The sequence below is a fragment of the Marmota flaviventris genome, chromosome 2, assembly GCF_047511675.1.
Source record: "Marmota flaviventris isolate mMarFla1 chromosome 2, mMarFla1.hap1, whole genome shotgun sequence".
In the NCBI taxonomy this organism is placed as follows: Eukaryota; Metazoa; Chordata; class Mammalia; order Rodentia; family Sciuridae; genus Marmota; species Marmota flaviventris.
The window spans coordinates 122857434-122878906 of record NC_092499.1 but is presented as its reverse complement, the minus strand read 5'-3'; the positions used below and the strand labels follow the sequence as shown (position 1 = coordinate 122878906).

The 21473-nt window shown below is 48.8% G+C and overlaps 1 protein-coding gene across 5 annotated transcripts; it reads right to left on the bottom strand.

Moving 5' to 3' along the window:
- Positions 1 to 973: 973 nt before the first annotated feature.
- Positions 974 to 21122, bottom strand: Cib2 (calcium and integrin binding family member 2). Of its 5 annotated transcripts, none has more exons than XM_027925739.3 (6): positions 20877 to 21122; positions 16326 to 16360; positions 6807 to 6918; positions 5013 to 5160; positions 2070 to 2265; positions 974 to 1655 (listed from the first exon to the last, which is right to left on the bottom strand). In XM_027925739.3, the coding sequence occupies exons 1-6, from the start codon at positions 20925 to 20927 to the stop codon at positions 1634 to 1636; spliced, it is 564 nt and encodes a 187-aa protein (XP_027781540.1). In that variant the 5' UTR covers positions 20928 to 21122; the 3' UTR covers positions 974 to 1633. The 5 variants fall into 5 exon arrangements, with proteins under 5 accessions (XP_027781540.1, XP_071464640.1, XP_071464639.1 ...); XM_071608539.1 differs by lacking the exon at positions 20877 to 21122 and adding an exon at positions 20744 to 20817; XM_071608538.1 differs by lacking the exon at positions 20877 to 21122 and adding an exon at positions 18053 to 18076.
- Between the last annotated feature and the right edge of the window lie 351 nt (positions 21123 to 21473).

The following is a 21473-nucleotide window of genomic DNA, read 5'->3' as shown; positions in this document are numbered from 1 at the left end:
CAGTCCAATCTCATTGTGCTACAGATGAAGAAACTAAGGCATAGACAAGAGTAGGCCATTTGGCACCACAGAGCTGGTCAGGGCTTGAGCAGACACTTCTTAGTTAAGACAGGGTCCAGCTTGAGGTCAGCCTGAGATGGACTGCTGGGTGACATCTGGAATCACCCAGTGGACACCTAGTAGCCATCCCTGTGTGGCCAGGTCACCTCCTCACCTGCCTTTTGCTTTCAGCCAGTACTGACCTTTTGAGTGGATCTTAGACTCCACCCATGAGACCCAGCTACAACCTGGTGGCCCTGTCTCTAAGGAGCCCTCAGAGTCTTGTCTAGACACCAGGTCTGGACACAGGGCACTCAGGTCTCCTGCTCTGGTCATTCCCTCAGGCTAGGCTAGCTGTTCCTGAGATCCTTCCTGTTTTGTCCTATATCCTTCCTCACCCATGTGTCCCCACCTCTATAAGGGTGAGCACCTGGCTAGCTGTCCCCCTCTGCACTGCCTCCAGAGGAGACAGAGACCAGAATTAACCATCTCCAGATGGAAGATCATAGGGGCCCCTCCTCTCCACCCCAGACCCTGGGCAGACTTGGCTCAGTGCACATTTGTAGGGAAGATCTATCCTTAGGGGCACTTGGCTATGCAACTTTCCCTTCAGAAAAATGGGCTATGAATCCTTACTCTGGGAGGAGGAGTTGAAAGCAAAGGTGCTAGCCCTGAGTCCACAAATGTTAGCAAGAATTATTGTTATGAGTGAAATGGAAACAATCCTCCTCTGTCCTTTGTGGGGCTCACTGGAAAATGTGAGGCATAGGTGTGGTATGCCTTCCTCCCGAAGGCATAGCACTGAAATAAAAGTCAGAGTCTGAGGCGAAAGAGATGTGTGTAACCTTGTGAGGCAAGGCACTCTCAGTGGGATTTTAAGGACCAGGAGAATAGGTACCACTGAACATTTCCTAATGTTGGCAGACACCGAGTGTGTGGGACACAGAGTGTTTTACTACCAGGAGTTCACAAATCTGTGGACAGCACACACCAGTGAGGATTCCACATCATTGGGGAGGTTGGATAGGGTGGTGCTCAAACTCAGGGACAGACAGGGACAGAGCCCTTTGGACCCACCGCTCACACAGCTTCACATTGGGGAGTGGTGGGAAGAGGAACAGGCCAGAGTGGGGCACAGCTCAGCCTTGGATTTTGGAAGAAGATTATATAGCTCATTAAAAGCCTGACCTCTCTCTCTCTCTCTTTTTTTTTTGTATTTGCTCTGGGTGACTGGGGTATCAACCCAGCACATGGTCAAGTCAGACCCCACCACTTCCTGTTGGGTTTTCTTCCGTCTCCTCCCAGGAGGGACATTTCTGATGGGGAGAGAGGGGTGGATGGAAGGATCTGCTCAGGGGCTATGTGTCCTGGGGCTGGACCACTGGGAGCCCTGGGAAGGGTCCTACTCCTCACAACCCACTTCTCTCGTTAAGGTTTTTTCTTTCTTTCTTTTTTGCTGAAAGGGCCACAGGAAATGTTCATGGGTGTAAACCCCAGAGGCTGCCATTCCTTTCCTGGGAAGTATGCAGCCACACCTGTATAGGCAGCAGAGCTGGGTGGTGAGCTTCCAGGTCCTACAGCCTTGGCAGTGTCCTCAGATCCGGATGTGGAAAGTGCTGGAAAGAGAGCAAGGAAAGGAGAGGGTGAGAGGTCCTGGATGGGGCAGGTAGAGGCTCCTTAGGAAAAAAGAACTGGCCCACCCCTGGCCAGTTCCTTAGGGTAATCTGCACAGAGGCACAATTAATCACCCCAAGGGAAGGAAGGTTCAGAGGAACCAACAGCTATCCTCCCGGTTTCCAGCACCCGTCATAACTGAAGGACCTTCCAGTTCTGTATCCTTCCCAGGAGAGTCTGGTCCTTCAAAGAACAAGGCCAGCCACACATGAAGGGGATCTGAGCCTTGAAGATGACCTATTGCTTCCTGGTCTGCACATCATTAACCATGGAGGTACCATAAGACCAGTCCTCCTGGATGTGGCCCCAACATTCTGATCTTCCCTCCCCAAGCCCAGTCCCTGGGGTGACAGCACCTGAGGAAATCAGGGGCCTTGGCGATCATGTCCTCAAAGTCAGCAAAGCCCAGCTTGCCATCGCCATCTAGGTCAGCTTCCTCTATGACTTTGTCACACACGAGCACCACCTCGTCCTCATCCAGCTCTGATTTGGTGAGCCGGGCCAGTGTCAGCTCCAGGTCCTCCTTGCAGATGAAGTTGTCAGTGTTGAAGTCTGTGGGGTGGGTGGCATGGATTGGAGATGTTTAGGCCAGGGGTGGGTTCCTTCAGGTCTGGTCCTATAATACCCCTTCCTCCTTGCTGGTCACACTGACCTCTCCAAGCCTCTAAAGTCCCCAAAGCATTTCTAGGCACACTTTGGGGATACTGGATCTTTGTGCCAGCTGATGGGGTGCAAGAGGGTCTCACCCATAAAATATGGCTTAAATATCCAGTTAACAAGTTAATATTCAGAGTACCTACAAAACCTTACAATGACTATATGTAAACCCAGTCAGAGACAGTTCCAAATCTGAGGCTCCCCAGGAACTTTGGGCTAAGGCCAAATGTCCCTTCTGGCCTTACCCCCTGTGGGCTTCTAGAGCTGAGGAAATCAAAGCTCAAGAAGGCCAAGTGACCGATTTAAGATCACAGAGACAGTCAGAGATGGAACAGAGATTCTGACTGGGGCCTATATGACTTTAAGACCTCTGCTTTTTAAATGGGACCACATTGCCTAAGGCAGGCTTCAAGTCAAACATGTAGTCACACATCATGTTGTACAAGATAAACACATACAATTTCACCTGTCCATTAAACACACACACACACACACACCAAGTCAGGAGATGCAGAAGCCCCTCAGAGGCTATTGGCTGGCCTTCATATGCACAGAGCAGGGAGCATGGTTTGATTGTACTGAAAAAAAAAGGCACTACCACTGCCCCAAACAGCAAAATGATTCAAGGAATGAGCTACACAAAGGATCATCATGGTGATGAACTCCACCCCTCCTCACCATTCTCAGCCCAACTGCCAGATCTTTGCACCTGCGGTTTCTCCTGCCTGGGATGCCTTGCCCAGCAAACACCTGGGGGAAGTTTCCCTAAATTCCCCTCCCCCCAAGAGGGGCTTTCTAGACATAAGGGTCCCCTTCACTGAGCTCCTCCTGACACAATTGCAGATTAGCCTACTAAGCTAACTGACATTAATGGTAGTGAGGAAGAGAATAACTGCAATATGAGCACAGCATGCTTTTCCTCATTTAGTTTTTAAATGATACCTACTAGATAGGTAAACCTAGAATTCTCACTCTATAGATGAGGAAACAGAGTTGGATCGGATGAGACCTGTCTGAGGTCCCCGGCCGGTGCTGGTACTAGAGCCTAAAGCCCTTGGGAGTACCCTGTACTGTCCACCTCCGCACTTGCTTGTGATGGCCTCCAGAGCAGGCACACGTGGGATTCATTTTTGCCGTTGGAGGGACACGCAGGCAGTTCTCTGGAAAGACTTGCTGGCTGGCTGGATTCCTCTGCCCATTTTATGAAAGGAAACAAGCCTTTGTGTGCTCTTCCCCGTCTTTGGTGGATAATAACCTTTCCCAGAAACAACATGTTGGGGTCTAAGTTTGGAGGGATGATGGGTGGAATTTGGGAAGCATTTTATATGGTTCATACATGAACCATGAAGCCACAGTTTGTGGAGGGTAGACAAGCAGGTACTATCTTTCTCATATGCAAACACAATGTGAGTGCACAGATATATCTAAACCAAAATCCTTTGAAATAAACATGACAATGACAAAATGAAGACATCCCCTAATGGGTCCCATTGCATTAGAATCCACCAGCTGCTCAAAATACCAAGGACAAATTTGTCATTGGCTTCTCTGGTCTAGGAAAGGTTCTAGCCCCTCCTTGGACTTCAATGTCCCCCATCTAAGGATAGTCTGAGGATTTGACACCAATGCCCTTGGGCCTGTTGGGCTCATTGCCTCTGACACAGCAATGTAAGCTATGTGAAGTTGTATCCTTTTGAGACTCCTGAGTGCTCAGTGCCCTCTGGTGGCCAGTGAGACAACGGGGCAGAGGGCTGTGCTGTGCTAGGGTGAAATGAAGAGCCTCCTTACCCTTGGCACATTGGGGGCCTCTCTTGCGGCTCAGCCTTCCCACCACGGGCCCACACCTCATCTCTGGGCCCCAGATTCAGTCTGGCTCCTGTTCACACCCCAAAGTTTCTGAGAGATCTTTCAAAACACAGCTTCCCTTCCCCTGGACACCCTGCAGTGCCCGGTGCCCTGAGCATTAGACCCAAACTCTCAAGATGGCTCCTTATAACCTGGCCCCAGTTTACCTCTCCAGACCCACACTGCCACAAGCCCCATCATGTCCCCAACCTCTTTTATCTTATTGAGTCCTGTGCCTTCCTGTTTCTCTGAGTCCTTATAGGCTGCCCCTTCTGCCAGGGCTGACCACTCCAATGTGTCCAGTGGACAAATCTCAAATCCTCCAGGCCCTGATTAAATGACATCACATGTGACTCCCTCCTCACACTAACCCCAACCCATGGTGGGCAAGTCTCTTCCTCCTCTGCTCTTAGGACCCCTGAGGATGGCTCTCAGGCAGAATGTGTCCCTCACTGCCCCCATGCTGGACCAGCACTCTTTAAAAACACACACACACACACACACACACATATATATATATATATATATATATATACACATACATTTTTTTTCTTAGTTGTAGTTGGACACAATACCTTTATTTCACTTATTTATTTTTATGTGGTGCTGAGGATCGAACCCAGGGTCTCACACGTGCGAGGCGAGTGCTCTACCGCTGAGCCACAACCCCAGCCCTGGACCAGCACTCTTTAGAGGTCAGCCTTGTTGTTCTTGGTGTCTCCCATGGTGGGAGCCAGCAGTAACTGGATGGCCAGATGGCCCTGAATACCACTTCCCTGCCTCCAGACCCTTCTTACCATAGATCTTGAAGGCATAGTTTGCCTTGAGCTCTCGGGGAGCTGACTCGCAGAGCACGGAAAACATGTCCACAAAGTCATTAAAGGTGAGGTTCCCTTCGCCATCCTCAGAAAAAGCCTCCACGATCCTTTCCTTGAAGGGATTCTCCTGAGGAAAATAATCACAGCAATCAGCAGACTGCTGACAGGCAGCGTGGCCTTAAATAAGCCTCTGAGCCTCCATTTCCCCATCTGCAAAATGGGAACAGTAATAGCACCTACTCCAAAGAGTTGCTAGAGGATTCAAGAAGTTAAAGTATGTAAGGCCCAGCATAGAAGCATTCCATCAGTCACATCATATAACTAAACAAGCTCTCCAGCTCAGCAGAGCCTCTGTGCACTCATGGGAGGCAGAAGCAGGGCCTTGTGTCATTTCCCAGGGCAGCTCACAGAGGCTTCTGCCTTGATGGATAGGGTTCTGTCCTTGGCAAGAGAAGACATTCCCTGGCATGGGCAGCTCAGGTCATGTCAAGCCAGGATGGTGGGAGCCAGAAGTGGAGCCCCAAAGGGTTGGATGACAGGACATGCTGTGGGAGTCACAGAGATGGCTCAAATACTAGGCCTGCAACCAATTCACCCAGACCACCCCCAGTACTGCCTCCCCGGGGGGCTGTACACTGACTCCTTTCTCTAATACCAAATCGTGCAGAGTCCCACACTCCTGGGTTCCTTCCATCACAACTGGGCTAGCACTTGGCCAGCCCCACTCAGTGCCCAGCCCAAAGCTCAGACACAGAGCACATGGTTTCTGCCCATGAGTGCCTTATGCTCTCCATGACCCTTTGAGCCTGGTCTCCCACTCCTCTTTAGGCCAGGCTGGTGCTTGTCCAGAGGCAAGGCTTGGGCTCATTGTCTCTCATGACTCCAGTCAGCCAGGTGCAATCCCATGAGGATGCTGGGTAATGCTGTGGCCCCACGTCCTAGGAGAGGGGTCATCTGCAAAGCACCATGGCATGTGGAGTTGAACCCAGATATATTTCTCCCCACCTTTGGAACTGGGGATCAAACTCAGAGGTGCTCTAACTCTGAGCTACATCCTGGCCTTTTTTATTTTTATTTTGAGACAGAGTCTCACTAAGTTTCTCAGGCAAGCCTTAAACTTGCAATCCTCCTGCCTCAGCCTCCTGAGTTGCTGACTTACTGCAGTGTGCCAACACACCCAGCTCCCAAATGTTTCCTTAATGTTGGAATACACTTTACATATTCTGGGTGAGGAACTCATGAAATGAACCATTCAAATGTATGGGAGGTTTGAGGACCAGCCTCACCCAGGAGCTAGTGAGAAAATAAAATGTTGACTTACCCCAGATGCACTGAACCTGAATCAGCATTCTGAAAAGATTTTCAGGTGATTTGTGCTATGTTCAATTCTGAGAAGTGAGCCATGGATGCCCACGCTGACCTTGCAAGAAGCCACAGCCAGACAAAGCAGAGACAGAAAAATTGTCTAAAAGGGCAGATATAACATCTGTCAAGTACAGAGGCCACTTCATGAAGGGGCAGGCAGGTGGGCACAGGCCAAAGGCTGAGCAGCAGGGCAGCCACTGATCCACAGCAACCCTATTGATTCCCCACATTTATTCATAAGAGTGCAGATGAGAAAACTGAGGCCCAGAGAGGTTCAGTGGTCAGCTCAGAGCCACAGAGCCACAAAGAGTGCAGCAAGGATTCACCCAGAGCTGGGTGCCTCTGCTGCCCATCCAGAGGTTCAGATTCCCCATCCCCACAGCCCAACTGGGGAGGCCTCTTACATACCCGGAGCTCTGGCATCTGGATGATGAGGCTCATAGGCACATGGACAATGGGGCTCTTCCTGTAGTCCATCGGAACAAGGTTGGGGGCCAGTTCGTAGAACCGTGCATGAAGCCTTTAAGGGAAACAGAGGAAAAGCACTGGAGGGGGTGCCACCCTGATCCTCCAGTGGACCAATGCTGCTGTGTGTGGGCCTCTGCCCCAGAAAACCTACCTCAGCTCTGCCCACAAGACTGTGAAGCTTGGGAGGGAAGAAGATTCTGCCTGAACCCCCGTGTTGACAATCAGACTGTGTCCAGACTCTTCCCGTTTCCACTACACACCACCATCACCATCACCCTCATCCCTGGGACCTGTACCGCTTTGGACTCTTAAGAGTCTTCTGTGCTTCACGCAATATGCTAAGCACTTGACATGTCACCTTACTTGATATCCTCCTTATCATTGGGCAGAAAGATGCATTGTGACCCCATTTTATAGCTCAGCAAATGAAGCTGAGGATAAGAGTGATCTGTCTAAGACCACACAACTAGGACATGTAGAAGGCCAGGGAACAAATCCAGAACTGGAAATCCAGAGTAGAAATTCTTAACCACTCTTCTTTCTGCCACTCCTGCGGGTCTGCAAAACCAAGGCCCAGTTCCCTCTTCCCCAACATGGGCCCTCAGGGTTGGTCTCTGAAGAGCTCCAGCAGCCCTTACATCCTCAGGAAGCCCCTGTGAATGGGCCACCTGCAACTTGCCTAGAGCAGGGAGCCATCAGAACCAAGCCCATTGCCCTGGGTCCATCCCTCCTCACTGATGGCTCAGTTTGCAGGCTCCTATCCCATCTCCTGCCCTGGACTCAGGAACACAAGACCACTTCAGCATGCTGCATGGACCCTTGGGGATGAGAAGCATCCTGACACCATCTCACTTAGAAGGTCCCCATTATCCAGGCCTCCTTTGCCTTATGTCCCTTGGTCCAGGTCCCTGCCATTCCAGAGAATAGCCTCCATCCCAAGGCTGGTAAAATTGCATTCATAAGAATTGTTTCAATGAAGTGCTGCTGGAGATTGGGGAAAACAAGTGATCCTCTAGGGGTTGTGGTAGGTAAACTGTACAAGGTGAGACCCCAGGCTACTGGGATTAGATCAGGTATGGCCCCATATCACCTGGGCCTGGGCTGTCCAACCACCTCAAAGTCTGGGTCAGCCTAGGTCTTCTAAGTGGCCCAACTCAGAACCTCTCTTAGCAAATCCTTCAACACAGCCACCTGAACCTCACTGGGATCCATCCAATTCTTGGTGTTGAGCAGAGCATTTAATTACTGCCCCAGCTCACACACAAAAGGAACTCAGCTCTCAGTGCTGACTTGTGCCAGGCCGTGAGAGTTATTTTTCTTATTTTAATTCCCAAACCATCCTGAGAGGTAGATATTAGCCTCCTATTTTTCAGGTGGGATAACTAAGGCTCAAGGGTTAAATGCCTATTCCCTACTTAAACAACCAGTGAGAAGTGGGGATGAGACTTGAACCTGGATCTCCATGTTTCCCCTGCAAGTCAAGCCACTCTGGCAAGCAGTATGTCATCAACACCTGGTTCAGAGACTGTCCAGGGCAAACAAAAAGCAAAATGCCACAAGCCCACTTCCCATCCTCTTACAAGGGCCTGAATTCACAAAGAAGCTCCATGGCTTGGAGGAAGCTAGAGGTGGGTAAGGCCCGAGAATTTATCCCTTAGGTGTGAGGGAGTCAACAAAAACCAGGGTGGCAGGACCAAGTGGGGATTTTCCATAAGAGGGTGCTCAAGGACTTTCTTTGCTTCTATTTCCTGCACTGAGAAAAACAGTCCCCAAACCCTACAACCACAAATTGTTTTGCAATCCATATATCGACAGATCCATTGTGTTTCCAATTTTTATATTTCCCACTTGACTTTGACACCTAAACACAGTATATGTGCAGGAGTATGATGCTCGGCTATTTCTGGGGGCTGGCTTAAATCTCCATTAAATCACCATTCCCCCAATAAAGGGTACTGAGTTCAAGATGATTTATATATTTGTCTTATACATCTAGGACCAGAAATAATATTTGTGCTACTTGAATTGCTCCAGAGCCTAAGGTAAAATGTGAAGGCTGGCTTAAAGCCTCATGTCAGGCTGCAGCAGGAGCCTCAGGTCAGGCTGAGGTTGGAAACACTCTCTCACTAGCAGAGTGGCTTTGGGTAAGTGGAGTAACCTTTGAAAAATAAATGGTCATTGTACTGTCATGTGTAACTAATTAAAACAAATTAAAAAAGAAAAAGAAAAAGAAATTTCTCTTTCAGAAATGGGGGCCACCCTGCTATTGTCACACTTGTGAGAACTAAACAGGATGATACTCATAAAACCACCTGGCTCTTGCTGAGTGATGGTGGCACACACCTGTAATACCAGTGACTTGGAAGGCTGAGGCATGAGGATTGCCAAGTTCGAAGCCAGCTTCAGTAACTTAGCAAGGCCCTCTGCAACTTAGTGAGACTCTGTCTCAAAAATTTAAAAAGGCTTGTTAAGCACCCCTGGCTTCAATCCCTAGTACAAACAAACAAACAAACAAACAACCATCCTGGCTCTCAACTGTAGCTATTAGCATGTTGCCTGACATGTGTGGGGCTTCCTGGAAGGAGAGGGTTTGGGAGAGGGGCTGAGAATGCTTCTCCAGGGTTGAGGAGGTTCTGTTAGGGTGGGAAGCCAGCTTCTGCTCTAGTACAAAGATCTGTCCTAAAATGATGAATAATGTTAGAATTTTTTTCCTTAAGGTAAACCTAAGAAGAATTTGAAATCCTAAATCACTCTGGAAGATAATCTAAACATTGTCACCATTTCCCCAATAAAGGGTACTGAGTTCAAGATGATTTATATATTTCTCTTATCATACATCTAGGACCAGAAATAATATTTGTGTTACTTGAATTGCTCCAGAGCATAAGGCAAAATGTGAAGGCCTCCAAGTTTATATTAAAGAATCAATAAGAACCCTGATACCAAAACTCAGTGAGTAGCATCCAGAATGAATCGAGGGCACTTGCATGTGCAGATGCAAAACTCTTTTTAAAATAACATACCGGTAAATCAAGTCCAGCAGTTTTTAAGAGAATAATACACTGGGACCAGGTGGGATTTATTCCAGAATGCAAGCATGGTTCAATGCATGGAAATCTTTGACTATAAATGATATTAATAGACAAAAATTTTGATCAATTTGACAGATGCATTTATGACTGTGTGGTTGTACACACCACATGTTCACACTGAGATCCCCATGAGGTGGAAGTGGAGAAGTGTAGTTAGAGGAAAGCTGACTTATTGCTTAATCTATATTTAATTTTTTTTTCTTGGTGGTGGGGGTGGAAATCAAGGCATTATGCATGCTAAGTATGTGCTCTGCCACTGAGCTGCAGCCTCAGTTGCAAAGTTTTTAAATTTTTAAAAGTATTTTTTAATAAAAATTAAAAATGTTAAAAGCATGTGGATTTTTTATTTTTTATTTTTTTGTCAACAGAATCTTAAAATTCTTAGTAAAACAGAAACAAAGAAGTTTCTGCTTAGAAGCAGAACTAAAAGGACATCTTCATTGTAAATCAACATCAAACATCATATTTAGCCAGCCAGGTGTGGTGGCACACACCTGTAATCCCAGGGGCTTGGGAAGCCGAGGCAGGAGAACAGTGAGTTCAAAACTAGCCTCTGCAAGTTCAAAGCCAGCCTCTGCAAAAGTGAGGCACTAAGCAACTCAGTGAGACCTTGTCTCTAAATAAAATACAAAATAGGGCTGGGGATATGGCTCAGAGGACAAAGTGACCCTGAGTGCAATCCCCAATTCCCCCAACAAAAAACAAAAATCATACTTAAAATACTGAAAATAAACCCATAAATGTGGGATGCCTATAATCACCATTATTATATAACATGTTCCCTCTGGAGTGCTAGTTAATATAATTAGTTAAAACAATAAAAGAGTACATATAAATGTTGGAAAGAAGGAGGTAAATCATCATTACTTGTTGGAAAACAAAAAAAAATTATATTTTAATTAGAGCTTAGAAGATTTTCTATGTAAAACTTTCCTATATATCAACATTAGCCTAATAAAAATTGATTAGAAAGACCTAATTCAGTGGCTGGGGATGTAGCTCAGTAGCAATGTGCTTGCCTAGCAAGGGTGAGACCCTGGGTTTGATCCTGGGTACTGCTAAAAATAAATAAACAAACAAAAACACTAATTCACAATTTTAAAGAAGCAATAAAACAAAACCAGCTAAGTATAAAATTAATATGAAATGAATACTAAAAACATGAAACTTTATCAAGGGGTATAATATTTTAGGTAGTTAAGATAATTAGTGTATATTCCTAATAAGAAAGAGTTAATACCAGGAGCTAGGGATATAGCTCTGTGGTAAAGCACTTGCCTACCATAGGCAAAGGCCCTGGGTTCAATCCCTGGTACTTAAAAAGAAAGAAAGAAAGAAAGAAAGGCAATACTCTAATGATGTTGTGTTTTACTTTCACACAGTACTATAAAGTAATTAAATTAAAAGCTGAATTAAAATTTAGAATTTTGTTGCCAACATGTACAAATTAAAAGACTTTAAATTATGCATCTGGATTTGCTAATTATGCTGGGACTGAGGAGCAACTGTTTCTGCAGCTGCTAATTTTAATGAGCCCCAGACTGGGCAGCTTCATATATTTACAGTGCATGCTGGCCCGCAGGCAGCTGTGTTTCAGACTCAAGTCAGAAGACAAAAAGACCTGTAACGATAGTGTGGGCAAAATTCAAAAGTCTTAAAATTCTACTTTGATCCTGAAATCTGTATTTTAAGGAAATAATCCCCAATATGCAGTTATGTGAAGGTGCCTCAGAGATAGTCACCACAGTACTAATTAAAATGGTGAAAACTTGGTCACCTGGATGTCCGCTAAATCAATTAAGGGACACTCAGTAAACACAGCTATTTAAAATGTTCTAGAAGAATACCTAATGATCTTGAAAGTTGGTTGGGGGTGTTGCTGTGGCAGAGCACACGCTTACCAGGAAGAGGCCCTTGGTTCCATCCCCAGCACCAAAGTCCAAAAAAGTTGCTCACACAATGTAAACTGAAAAAAGTAGAATGTACAGTAGGAGTCCATTTAATAATTTTTTAAAAGCTTGTATAAAAAAAAGAAAGACAGAAAAGAAGGTTGTTTACTAAAATGTTAGTAGTGGTTATCTTGGGTGGCGAGGGTGGGGACAGATATATTGTTTTATTTTTTATTAGCTATTTTTTAGTTTTTTAAAAATAGTTCTAAAATAGCAAAATTTACCATCTTAACTACTAAAATTATTTTTTAAAATTTTTTTTAGTTATAGATGGACACAATATCTTTGTTTTATTTATTTATTTTTGTGTGTGGTGCTGAGGATTGAACCCAGTGCCTCACGTATGCGAGGTGAGCACTCAGCCACTGAGCCCCAGCCCCAGCCCCCTAAACTTACTTTTAATGGTAATAAAATGCACATAAAATTGACTACCTCGCCCATTTTTAAGTGTACACTTCATGGTATTAAGGACATTTACACTGTCAGGCAAACATTACCACCACCCATCTCCAGAACTTTCTTCATCTTGCAAAACTGAAACTCTACACCCATGAAACAGTTAACTCCCCACTTCCCCCTCTTCCCAGCCCCTGGCAACCACCCTTCAACTGTGTGTCTCTTTGAATTTGACTATTCTGGGTCCCTCGCAAAGGTGGAATCATACGGTACATCTTTTTGTGACTGGCTTACTTCATGTAGCATAATGTTCTCAAGGTCTATCTAGTATTGCATGTGTCCCAATGCCTCTGTTTTAAGGCTGAATAATATTCTTTTCCCGTGTATACTGTGCTTTGTTCAGCCATTCATCTGCTGAGGGGCACTTGGGTTGCTGCCACCTTTTGGCTACTGTGAATAATGCTCTAAGAACATGAGAGTACAAACTTGTCTTCAATTCTTTTGATTATATACCATAAATTGAATTGCTGGATTGTATGGAAATTCTATTTTTAATTTTTTTGCAGATCTACCATATACTTTCCATAGTTCTCTTGTAAATTCTTACAATTTGTCTAAAAAAAAACCCAATTTTAAGCATATTACAAAACAACATTGTTTGACTTTTTGATAAACAAAAAAGAAAATAAAAGATAAACTTAAAACAAAATATTAGCAGTCATTATTTCATGGGGGGGGTAGGATTATAAGGTACATTTTTTGTCTTCTGTTGACTAATTTTCCTTTTTCTTTTCTCTCTCTCTCTCTCTCTCTCTCTCTCTCTCTCTGTGTGTGTGTGTGTGTGTGTGTGTGTTACTTCCTGGGGATCAAACCCATGGCCTTGCTCATACTAGAAATTATATTCTAATTTTTTTACAGTAATTTATATTACATGTGCAACAAAAAATTAAAAGTAACTAAAAATAGATTACACAAAGTTTTTTAAAGGCTGAGAAAATAAACAGTAAAGTAACAACAAGATGAACATCTGGGGTTACTAACTTGGTGAGCCTTTCTCTGTACCCAGGGGACAAGGACTCCTAAGCCACTCATGCACAGTGTAACGGGGGACGCCACAGTTGAAGCTTCAAGCATCTGATCCACAGACAGCAAGGAGGCTGAAGGGACAGGTGGCCCAATGGGGTGGGCTGCCCATTTGGGCTCAGAGAGCAGGTAGAAGAGCTGTGTCCTGGGGAGCAATTGGATCTACCAGGGTAGGGGTGGAGGGAATAGAGAGAGAATCAGCTCTATGGTTATCTGTGACTCCATGTCACTGACCCAAGGATGCCAGAAAGCTAGGCCCCAAGCTGCAAAGAGCCTCCTGCTCAGGTTTCATCCTCGCCATCTGGTCAGTACTCAGGGTGCAGCTTACCAAGAAAACCATCCGGGTGGGGGCAGGGTGGCTGCACTGAGGTCTTGGGAGGAGGGCAGACTAGCAGAGGCTGGGCCTGGTCAGTCTGGCCCTGCTGCTGCCCTGCTGTGCATTGCTGGGCAGGTCTTTGCTCCTTGCCCTCTCTGGGCTCCAGGTCTTAGTTGAGCTACCTGGACTTGAGATGTAAACAGTAGGGGGGGGGGGGTGCTTCCCTGGGTGGATAGGGATCAGTCACACTGGCCTCTACTAGTACCCAGAGAGAAGGCTGGAGAAGAGTAAAGAAGCTGATACTAAAAAGGAACCAAAGTGGCCATGCCTGGTTCCTCCAGGGACAGGTAATCCCACCTCCTGCCTTATCTCACGGCCCTTCCCTGAAGGTACACAGGTGGGCAACAGAACTCCAAGTAGCTCTTAGTTGTCTTTAAAATACCATTGACATGGCCCTCCCAGAAAATAGCCCCAGCAAACACTGCTGTCCCTACCCTGAAGACGTGGCAAGGAGACACATAAGGTGCCACATAGGAGGGACCAGATGCCAGGCTTCGTCCCTCCCCTTCCCCACATGATCACTTCATAGGAAAAACACTGGGTCTACTCCCTTGGGTCCCCAATGATTAGTAACACAGAGTCTGGGCTTGAATACACCAGTGACAAAGCAGTGGGGTGGGTGTGTCCAGGTGTGTGGAGAGGTCCTTCACTGCTTTTGGGACCTTAGCTGTGGCCTTTGCTCTGCTGTTGAATTATAAAGGCTGGGTACCAAAGGGTGCAGAGGTGGGCAGATGAGACTGCAGAGAGCCAGGACAGTCCTCCCTAAGCACTCTCACTGCCTGGAGTCCCTCATTTGCAAAGAGGCCAGGAACACCCCCAGAGGTCTGTCATATTGACTCCCACTCCTAACCTTGAGCCACTCTTCCCTCGTCCCCCCAGGGGCAACCTTGCTGCTCTCAGTAAAACCACTGGAGGAAAGGCAAGGATCGGCCCGCAGGCCTGCTTCCTTGTGACGGCTGCTCCTCAGGCTGGATCCATCTCCATGGCCAGTCGTCCTTCACCCTCACACTCTTCCAGTCCTCACCAGTGATTTACAGGGGAAATCCCAGGAGCAGCCTGAGAGACCCAAGTCTTACTTGACAACAAGTCCAAGGGAAGCTGGCATCAGCCCACAAACCCACAGAGCACCATTAAGTTGTAAGAACTCTGTGTGATCACTGGGCTGGCAGGGAGTTGGGAGGCTCCCCGGAGAAGGGAGTGACTGAAGCTGGGTGTGGACGGAAGTATGGCATGAGAAAGGGCACCCTGGGCAGTAGAGATGGTCAGCACAAAGACTTGGGGGGAAGGGGCTTTGGTGGCCAGAATGGAAATGGTTGTGGACCTAAAGGAAAAGCAGTCTGGGTCTGGCATCTACAAAATGGATGTTGGGAGCTCCTCACAGCAGAGGACAAATGTGGCAAGGCTTAAATGAAGCTTTGTGTCGAAACTCTGAAAGGTCAGAGATGCCACCAGATCACTAGGAGCAACTGCTGCAAGATTACATTCTGAGAGCCATCTTGTCCCAATGGGGTCCTCACCCTCACAACACTCAAGCTCTGGCCAAATCCCAGTTATCAGATACCACGCTGGGGTTACTGCCTCTTGACAGCAGTACTGTCATCCCATTTCCCAGAAGCAGCTGAGGCTCAGGCAGGGTCAAACCTGACTTGAAGCCATGGAGCTGGGAAGTGGAAGGAGAGCCCTATCTCTTTGAGGGGATGGAAGTGGGGTACACCTCACCCCCCTCAGGGGACAAGTTGAAATGGCAGCCTGGGAAGAGAGGAGCACTGCCTGTCCAAGCAGAGTGGTAGAGTGGTTAGGGCAGTGGCAAACTACAGAACAGCTATCTTGAGAAGCTGCACCAAACTCCAGCCCCAGCCTGTCCATCGATCTCCAAGGAAAGTGATCCTGAGACTTCTCTGGCTTTTAATGCCACCTGATAGCCTGAGCAAAGGAGCCCAGCCAGGGCTATGGAGCAGGTTTCCTGGCATTCTGTGATTCCACTGTCTGGTCCTGGGGCTCTGAGACTACCAAGCCCCTTCATTTTCCTGTCCAGGACCACCCCACAACCTGCAAGGACAGGGAAGGAAGGAGATCCCTGGTTTCTGGACATCCCAGGAGTCAAAGGACATCAAAGCTGGAACTAGAGAGCCCTAACAGGGGATACCTGTGGTAATAGGCCCCAAGATGCAGGGACACAGCAAGGGACCTGAAGTCAGAAGCCAGGTCTCCAATCCCTGGCTATGTAACTTGGGCCAAGTTGCGAGTCCCATCTTTAAAAGGGGATAACAGAATCTTCTTATTATAAAGTCACAGTGAAAATTAAATGAAAATGTACCTGAAACCCCCCACCCCAGCATGTAATGAGTAGATGCTCCCTCCATTCCTGGCAGGAGGATCAGGGCCTTGGGAGCAGTGGGAAGTTCTTGAGTCCACAAGGCAGGCGCTGGGTATAGCTAAGGCCTCAAATGCATTCCAATGCTCTTTCTCAGCTCCAGCTTCTACAGTCAGCCCACATGGGGTCCCCGGCCCCACCCCTGCTGCAGCCCCAGCCCCAAAAGGGTGGACAAGAAGCCACACTTACTTGAGAATGTCCTTCTTATTGAAGAAGGTGCAGTCCTGTGGAGGGAAAATATACACACACAGTGGGCTGTGCGGCCCAAGGCTCCTTCCTTTCTCAGAGCCCTTGAGCCACAGGTCCTCACCACACAGCCCTGTGCTGGGGGCAAAAGAGACTCTATTTCCCCTCCCACATCTGCCCACTGGCCTGGGAAGCCAAAGCATGGGTGGAGTGGGGCTGTGAGACATGCTTGGGGGTGCACAGTAAAGAAGGAGCTGGAGTTCACAGGTGAACAAGGTTGTCTTAAAGACCAGTGGAATAAGCTGTGAGAGAACGGGAAGGTGGCTGGGACACAAAATTCTGACCTCCACTGAGGATCCACATGGCCACCACATTACACTAGTTCAGGTCCTGAGGATGGGGCCTCATGGAAGTGTGCAAGGTACATTGTGCATTCTGGATGGTCATGGGAAGTAGCCCTATGTTGGGAGACAGTAAGTTCCAGGAGTGTGGACAGAGGAAGCAACAGTATATATCCAGTGTCTGAAGCCACAGAAATGGGTAAGGTCACACAGTGGGAAAAGAGGAGGGATGGAGGCTGGGGAAAGAGGCTATGGAGGAGGAGGGTGGGCAGGGAGCCTTGGAAGCATCTGGACAAAAGAAAGGGTGGAGGCTGCTAAGGAGGCCCAGGTGGGTTACCCAGAATGGGCAGCACTCAGCTCCTGAGGTCATACAGATTATAACCTCCTAGGACTTACCTGGTGGCCTGGTCTGCCTATAGTGGGTAAAAACCACTGGCATCTTTGATGGTGTCTATTTATTTGTCAATGGACCTTTATTTTTTATTTATTTGTATGCAGTGCTGAGAATCGAACCCAGTGCCTCACACATGCTAGGTAAGCACTCTACTACTGAGCCCCAGCCACAGCCCTTTGATGGTGTTTTTTATGCCAGGCTTTGGAGGGAAGCAAAGAGGTAAAAAGGATCCAGCACTTCCTAAAACAGTCAACGGAGAAGGCCTTTATGTGTATCCTCCACTGTTGGGCTCCTCTGTCTTTGTCCACTGTTGCAATATGAAGGAAGAAGGCCTCTTAGGCTCTGCAGAGCCCAGAGCCTGAAGGGCCTCCTGGGGCCATATGCTGAGCAGAGCTGCTCTGATGCAGGGTGAATGGCTGCAGCCCAGGCTTGCAGACAGCCAGGCTGGCCTGGATAAGACCTGAAACCTCTGGACATCAGGTCAATTGGATTGCATGTTGAGGCAGGCCAAGAATGATGCCCATAGGATGCCCACAACAGGGAGGGCTCCATTGGGCACCTTCAGCTGGGGATAGTTGGTAAGAATGTCCGGGTCCCATGAAGCCCAATAAATCTGTCCTTCTGAGCAACCTGCAGCTCTCTGGGAGTTAGATGAAGGACTCTATGCTGCCTTGCCCTTCTTGGAAATGTAAGTGCTGCTCCTGGGGGGACTTGGCTTTGCTTTTGGCAATGGCTCCTCTGAGAGAGCCATGAAAGGCTCAGGTTGGGTGGCTCTACCTTCCACCCAGCAGGCAGAAAAAACCTGCCTGGCAGGTCTAAGACTCAGAGAGGCTGGGAACCATGTGGGCTGATACCCTGGAGACCTGGTTCAGGCAGCCTGACTGAGCCTTCCAGGTACAGATGACCCTCTGCTGCAGGCTGGTTCTGAGGTTGGAAGGTGTCAGTCACAAGGGCCAAGACTCTGCTAACTAGCCAGGAGGAGGTTGTTGGCAGACCTGGAATGAAGAGGTCCTGGTTCCTGATCTCCTCTCTTCTGATCTGTCTGCTCCCTCCTCCCCTCCCCTCTCTCATTGGCCCTGGGTTAGAAAGGAAGTATTCAGGTCCTGACCCAAGGGTTCTACTGGCAAAGATGCAAAAGCTTCCCATATAAACCTGGGCCCTTATCATGATTATTACATCTCTCTACATCAATGGTCCTTAAGATGGGGTGCCTGGATCAGCAGCAGCACTGGGACCTGAATTTTAAGAAGATCCCTCCTGTTCTTTGTCTCTGCATTGTTGCACCGAGTCCATAGTCCATAAATGGTTCCCTAGGGTCTTCTACAGCAAGAGGGGACTGGCCAGTGCAGTCAATGCAACTCTTTGTTCATGGATTATTTTCATAGAAAAAATTTGTTTTACAATGATGATATACAGTGTCCACTGAAAGGAAAAGGGAAGAGAGAGAACAGAACAGAAGAGATGAGATAGAAGGGGAAAGAAGGAAGAGGGAGAAAGAGTGAGAGAACCAAGGAACTGTGGCAAAAGCAAGTGAGTGGCTGGGGTGGAGGGAGCAGACAAGAGGGGTGAGGAAGGAGCAGTTAGACCTCTCATTCCCAGGAGACTGAGGAGGTCTGGACCAGGGCTGGGCCCTGGGGTTAAAGGAGAGGTACCCAGATGAGACACAAAAGAGACTTGTTTTTAACTGAAAATGGGGGCTAAAGGAAAATGGAGAGTTGGAATGGCTGGAAGAGCAGCGGTGGGTTCTGGGAAAGGTAGTGAGGCCTGTTTGAGAGTTTGAAGGTTCTGGGGAATAGATTTACAATTCAGAGTGACCTAGACAGAAGCTTAAACTTTGGGAACCAATGACACCTGGGAACTAGGAAGAAGGCACCCTTCCTTAGGAAGAGAAGAATGTCAGGCTGGAAGTCCCAAGAAACCTGGTGATCACTCGGGGCAGAGGTAGCTATAACTCAGGGTCACCCCATCCAGTACTGGCTGGCCATTTTGGACAGCCAGAGGGAAGGAGATGTGGGCCTCTCAGATTTCATGTCTCTCATTTCTCCCACCCGCCTGGCAGGGTCTAGCCAGGCCTGGCAAAGGATCAGAACCCAACACTGGGACTGGCTCTGATGGGTAACCCAATAGGCTGGTCTGAGTGGGAACCCGGGCTCCCTACCCCCGCCCCAGACCATTCTTTGTTTCTGGGTATGGGCTGCTTGCCCATGCCTACCTCTAAGCTTTTATTCAAACTGCCACCTCCACCTGGAATGTCTCCTTCCATGCACTGCTGAGTAAAATGCACCCATCTTCCAAGGGCTTGTTCAAGCACTGCACTGTTTCTAAATCTTGCAGACAAAGCAAAAGCCAGCTACCTCCAGGCATTCCCCTGCCTGCTAACGCTCCTCCCTAGAACACACTCCACACCTGCCTCTATCACAAGGGCCACACTGGAGGTAAAAGTCTGTCTCACTTAAACTTTGAGTGTCTTCTGGACAAAAAAGCACATAGTCCAGCCCACTTCATCCCAAAGGAAGAAAGCCAGCCTTGGGCTTGCTATTCAAATTTCTAAGTGAGACCTGAATGTCCAAGGCTCCTTAGCCTCTGTTTACTCTCCTATAAAATGGAGCGTATGATCCACCTCACTGTGATGGTCAAGTGAGTTGATGCGTGGAGGGCATTGACTATAGTGTTTGATAAACATCTAGCGCTCCATAAATATAGTTCCTCTCTTCCTTCCTGAGCCTCACAAGAGGAACTGAGAAATCTGTGTTACTGATAAGTAGGAGACAAAGGGGCACTTATTTTACCTCCACCCACATCAAAGGACCCACACTTCAAGCTTGCTTTCCTTCATACCAACACAAATATTCATGAAAGCTCCAGGTATCTACTATGTTCCTCTCTCCCAAGACAGTGGTGACAACAGGGTCCTCTCAGTCCTGCCTGGGGGAGTCAGGGGAGGTATCAGAGTAAGGCCTTGAAGGCTGGGAGAGATCACCTGGAGACAGGTGTCTCAGGCCCAGGAAACTGTACAGAAAAGAAAGAAATGGAAGGAGGGAAGGAGGAAAGACCATGGCCAGTTGGGGGATTGTAGACTGTTCTGAGGTGGTGGCAGTGCAGTCAGCAGGCAAGGGACCTGGAGAAACTGAGGCTGCAGAGGTAAGCTGGGAAGTTGGCCAGGGATCCTGGCAAGTCAGGGGTGGGGGCTTCATCTACAACCACAGAAGTTTTTACATGGGTGGGAGGGCAGTGGGATCCTGGATCCTGACAGCTGGTTCTGGAACCTAGAAGGATCTAAGGAGTGCTGTTGGGGGTGCTGACAGAGATTAGAGAAGTGCCATGTAAGAATGGTACCTGGCTTACCTTCTTGTTCCAGTTATTTCCATGTTGGGGCCAGAGGGATAGACTCCAACAGATAAACAGCCCAACTTAAGACCACAATTGGGGCTATAACACCCCACTTCCAACCCTTCTTGGGACTGTGGGGACTGACAAGGCTTTCAGCCCACGTTTTCTGACTCTCCATCTCAGTGCCAGGTGGTCGCTGGGAGGGGTGGCTTGGGTCCAGCCTGGACCCAGGCTTAAGGCTGGATGGGGGAGAGAGGAAGGGAAAGGGAGCAAGGTGTCCCCGACACAAATTTCCACCTGGAAAGCACTGTGGTTCCCCAGGCGGGGAAACTGAGGCTCTGAGAGGGGTAACTCACCAGCCCAAGGTCAGGCTGCGCGCTGAAGGCAGGAGTAGGATTTGAACCCCAGAGAACTGGCTTCCCCGCGGTCTCGGGAAAAGACAGGAGGGCGGAGGGCGCCGCTTCAGGGACCGGGGCGCGCCGGTCTCACCTGGTAGTTGTCCAGCTGCTCTTCGGTGAAGATGGTCTGCTTGTTCCCCATGGTGGCTGCGGCGCCGTCGTTCGCCCGCGGGTGCGCCGCCTCCCATCAGCGGCCGCAGGAGCCGGGAGCCTCGCGCCCCGCGGCCCTCTCCAGCCCCGCGGCGGGCAGCGTCCCCGGGCGGCCAGACCCGCCACCCCGCCCCGCGGCTCGCCCTGAGGAGGTTAGCGGGGGCCAGAGGCGCGGACCGGGACCCGGCGTGGCAGCGACTCCGCCCCCGGAGGGGAGGCGACGGGCGCCGGACTCCGGTGCTGTCGTGCGCTCGGGGCCCGCCAGGCGGCGGCGTGGCCGCGAGAGGACTCCTGGTGCCGCCGTGCGCGCGTCTGCAGGGCCCACCCAGGACTTCCGGCCAGCAGGGCCAGGGTCGCTGCGGGTAAGGGCGCCGGGCCTGGGAAATCCCTTCCAGGGATGGAGTAGGGCGAGTGACACCATCTCGGTGTGGGGCAGGGGTCCCTGTACGGTGAGTGCGGGGACCTGGTTGGAGCCCGACTCTGCCACCGTCTTGCGTGGCGACCTTGGCCAAGCCCTTCTCTTGGGCCCGGTGGCTCC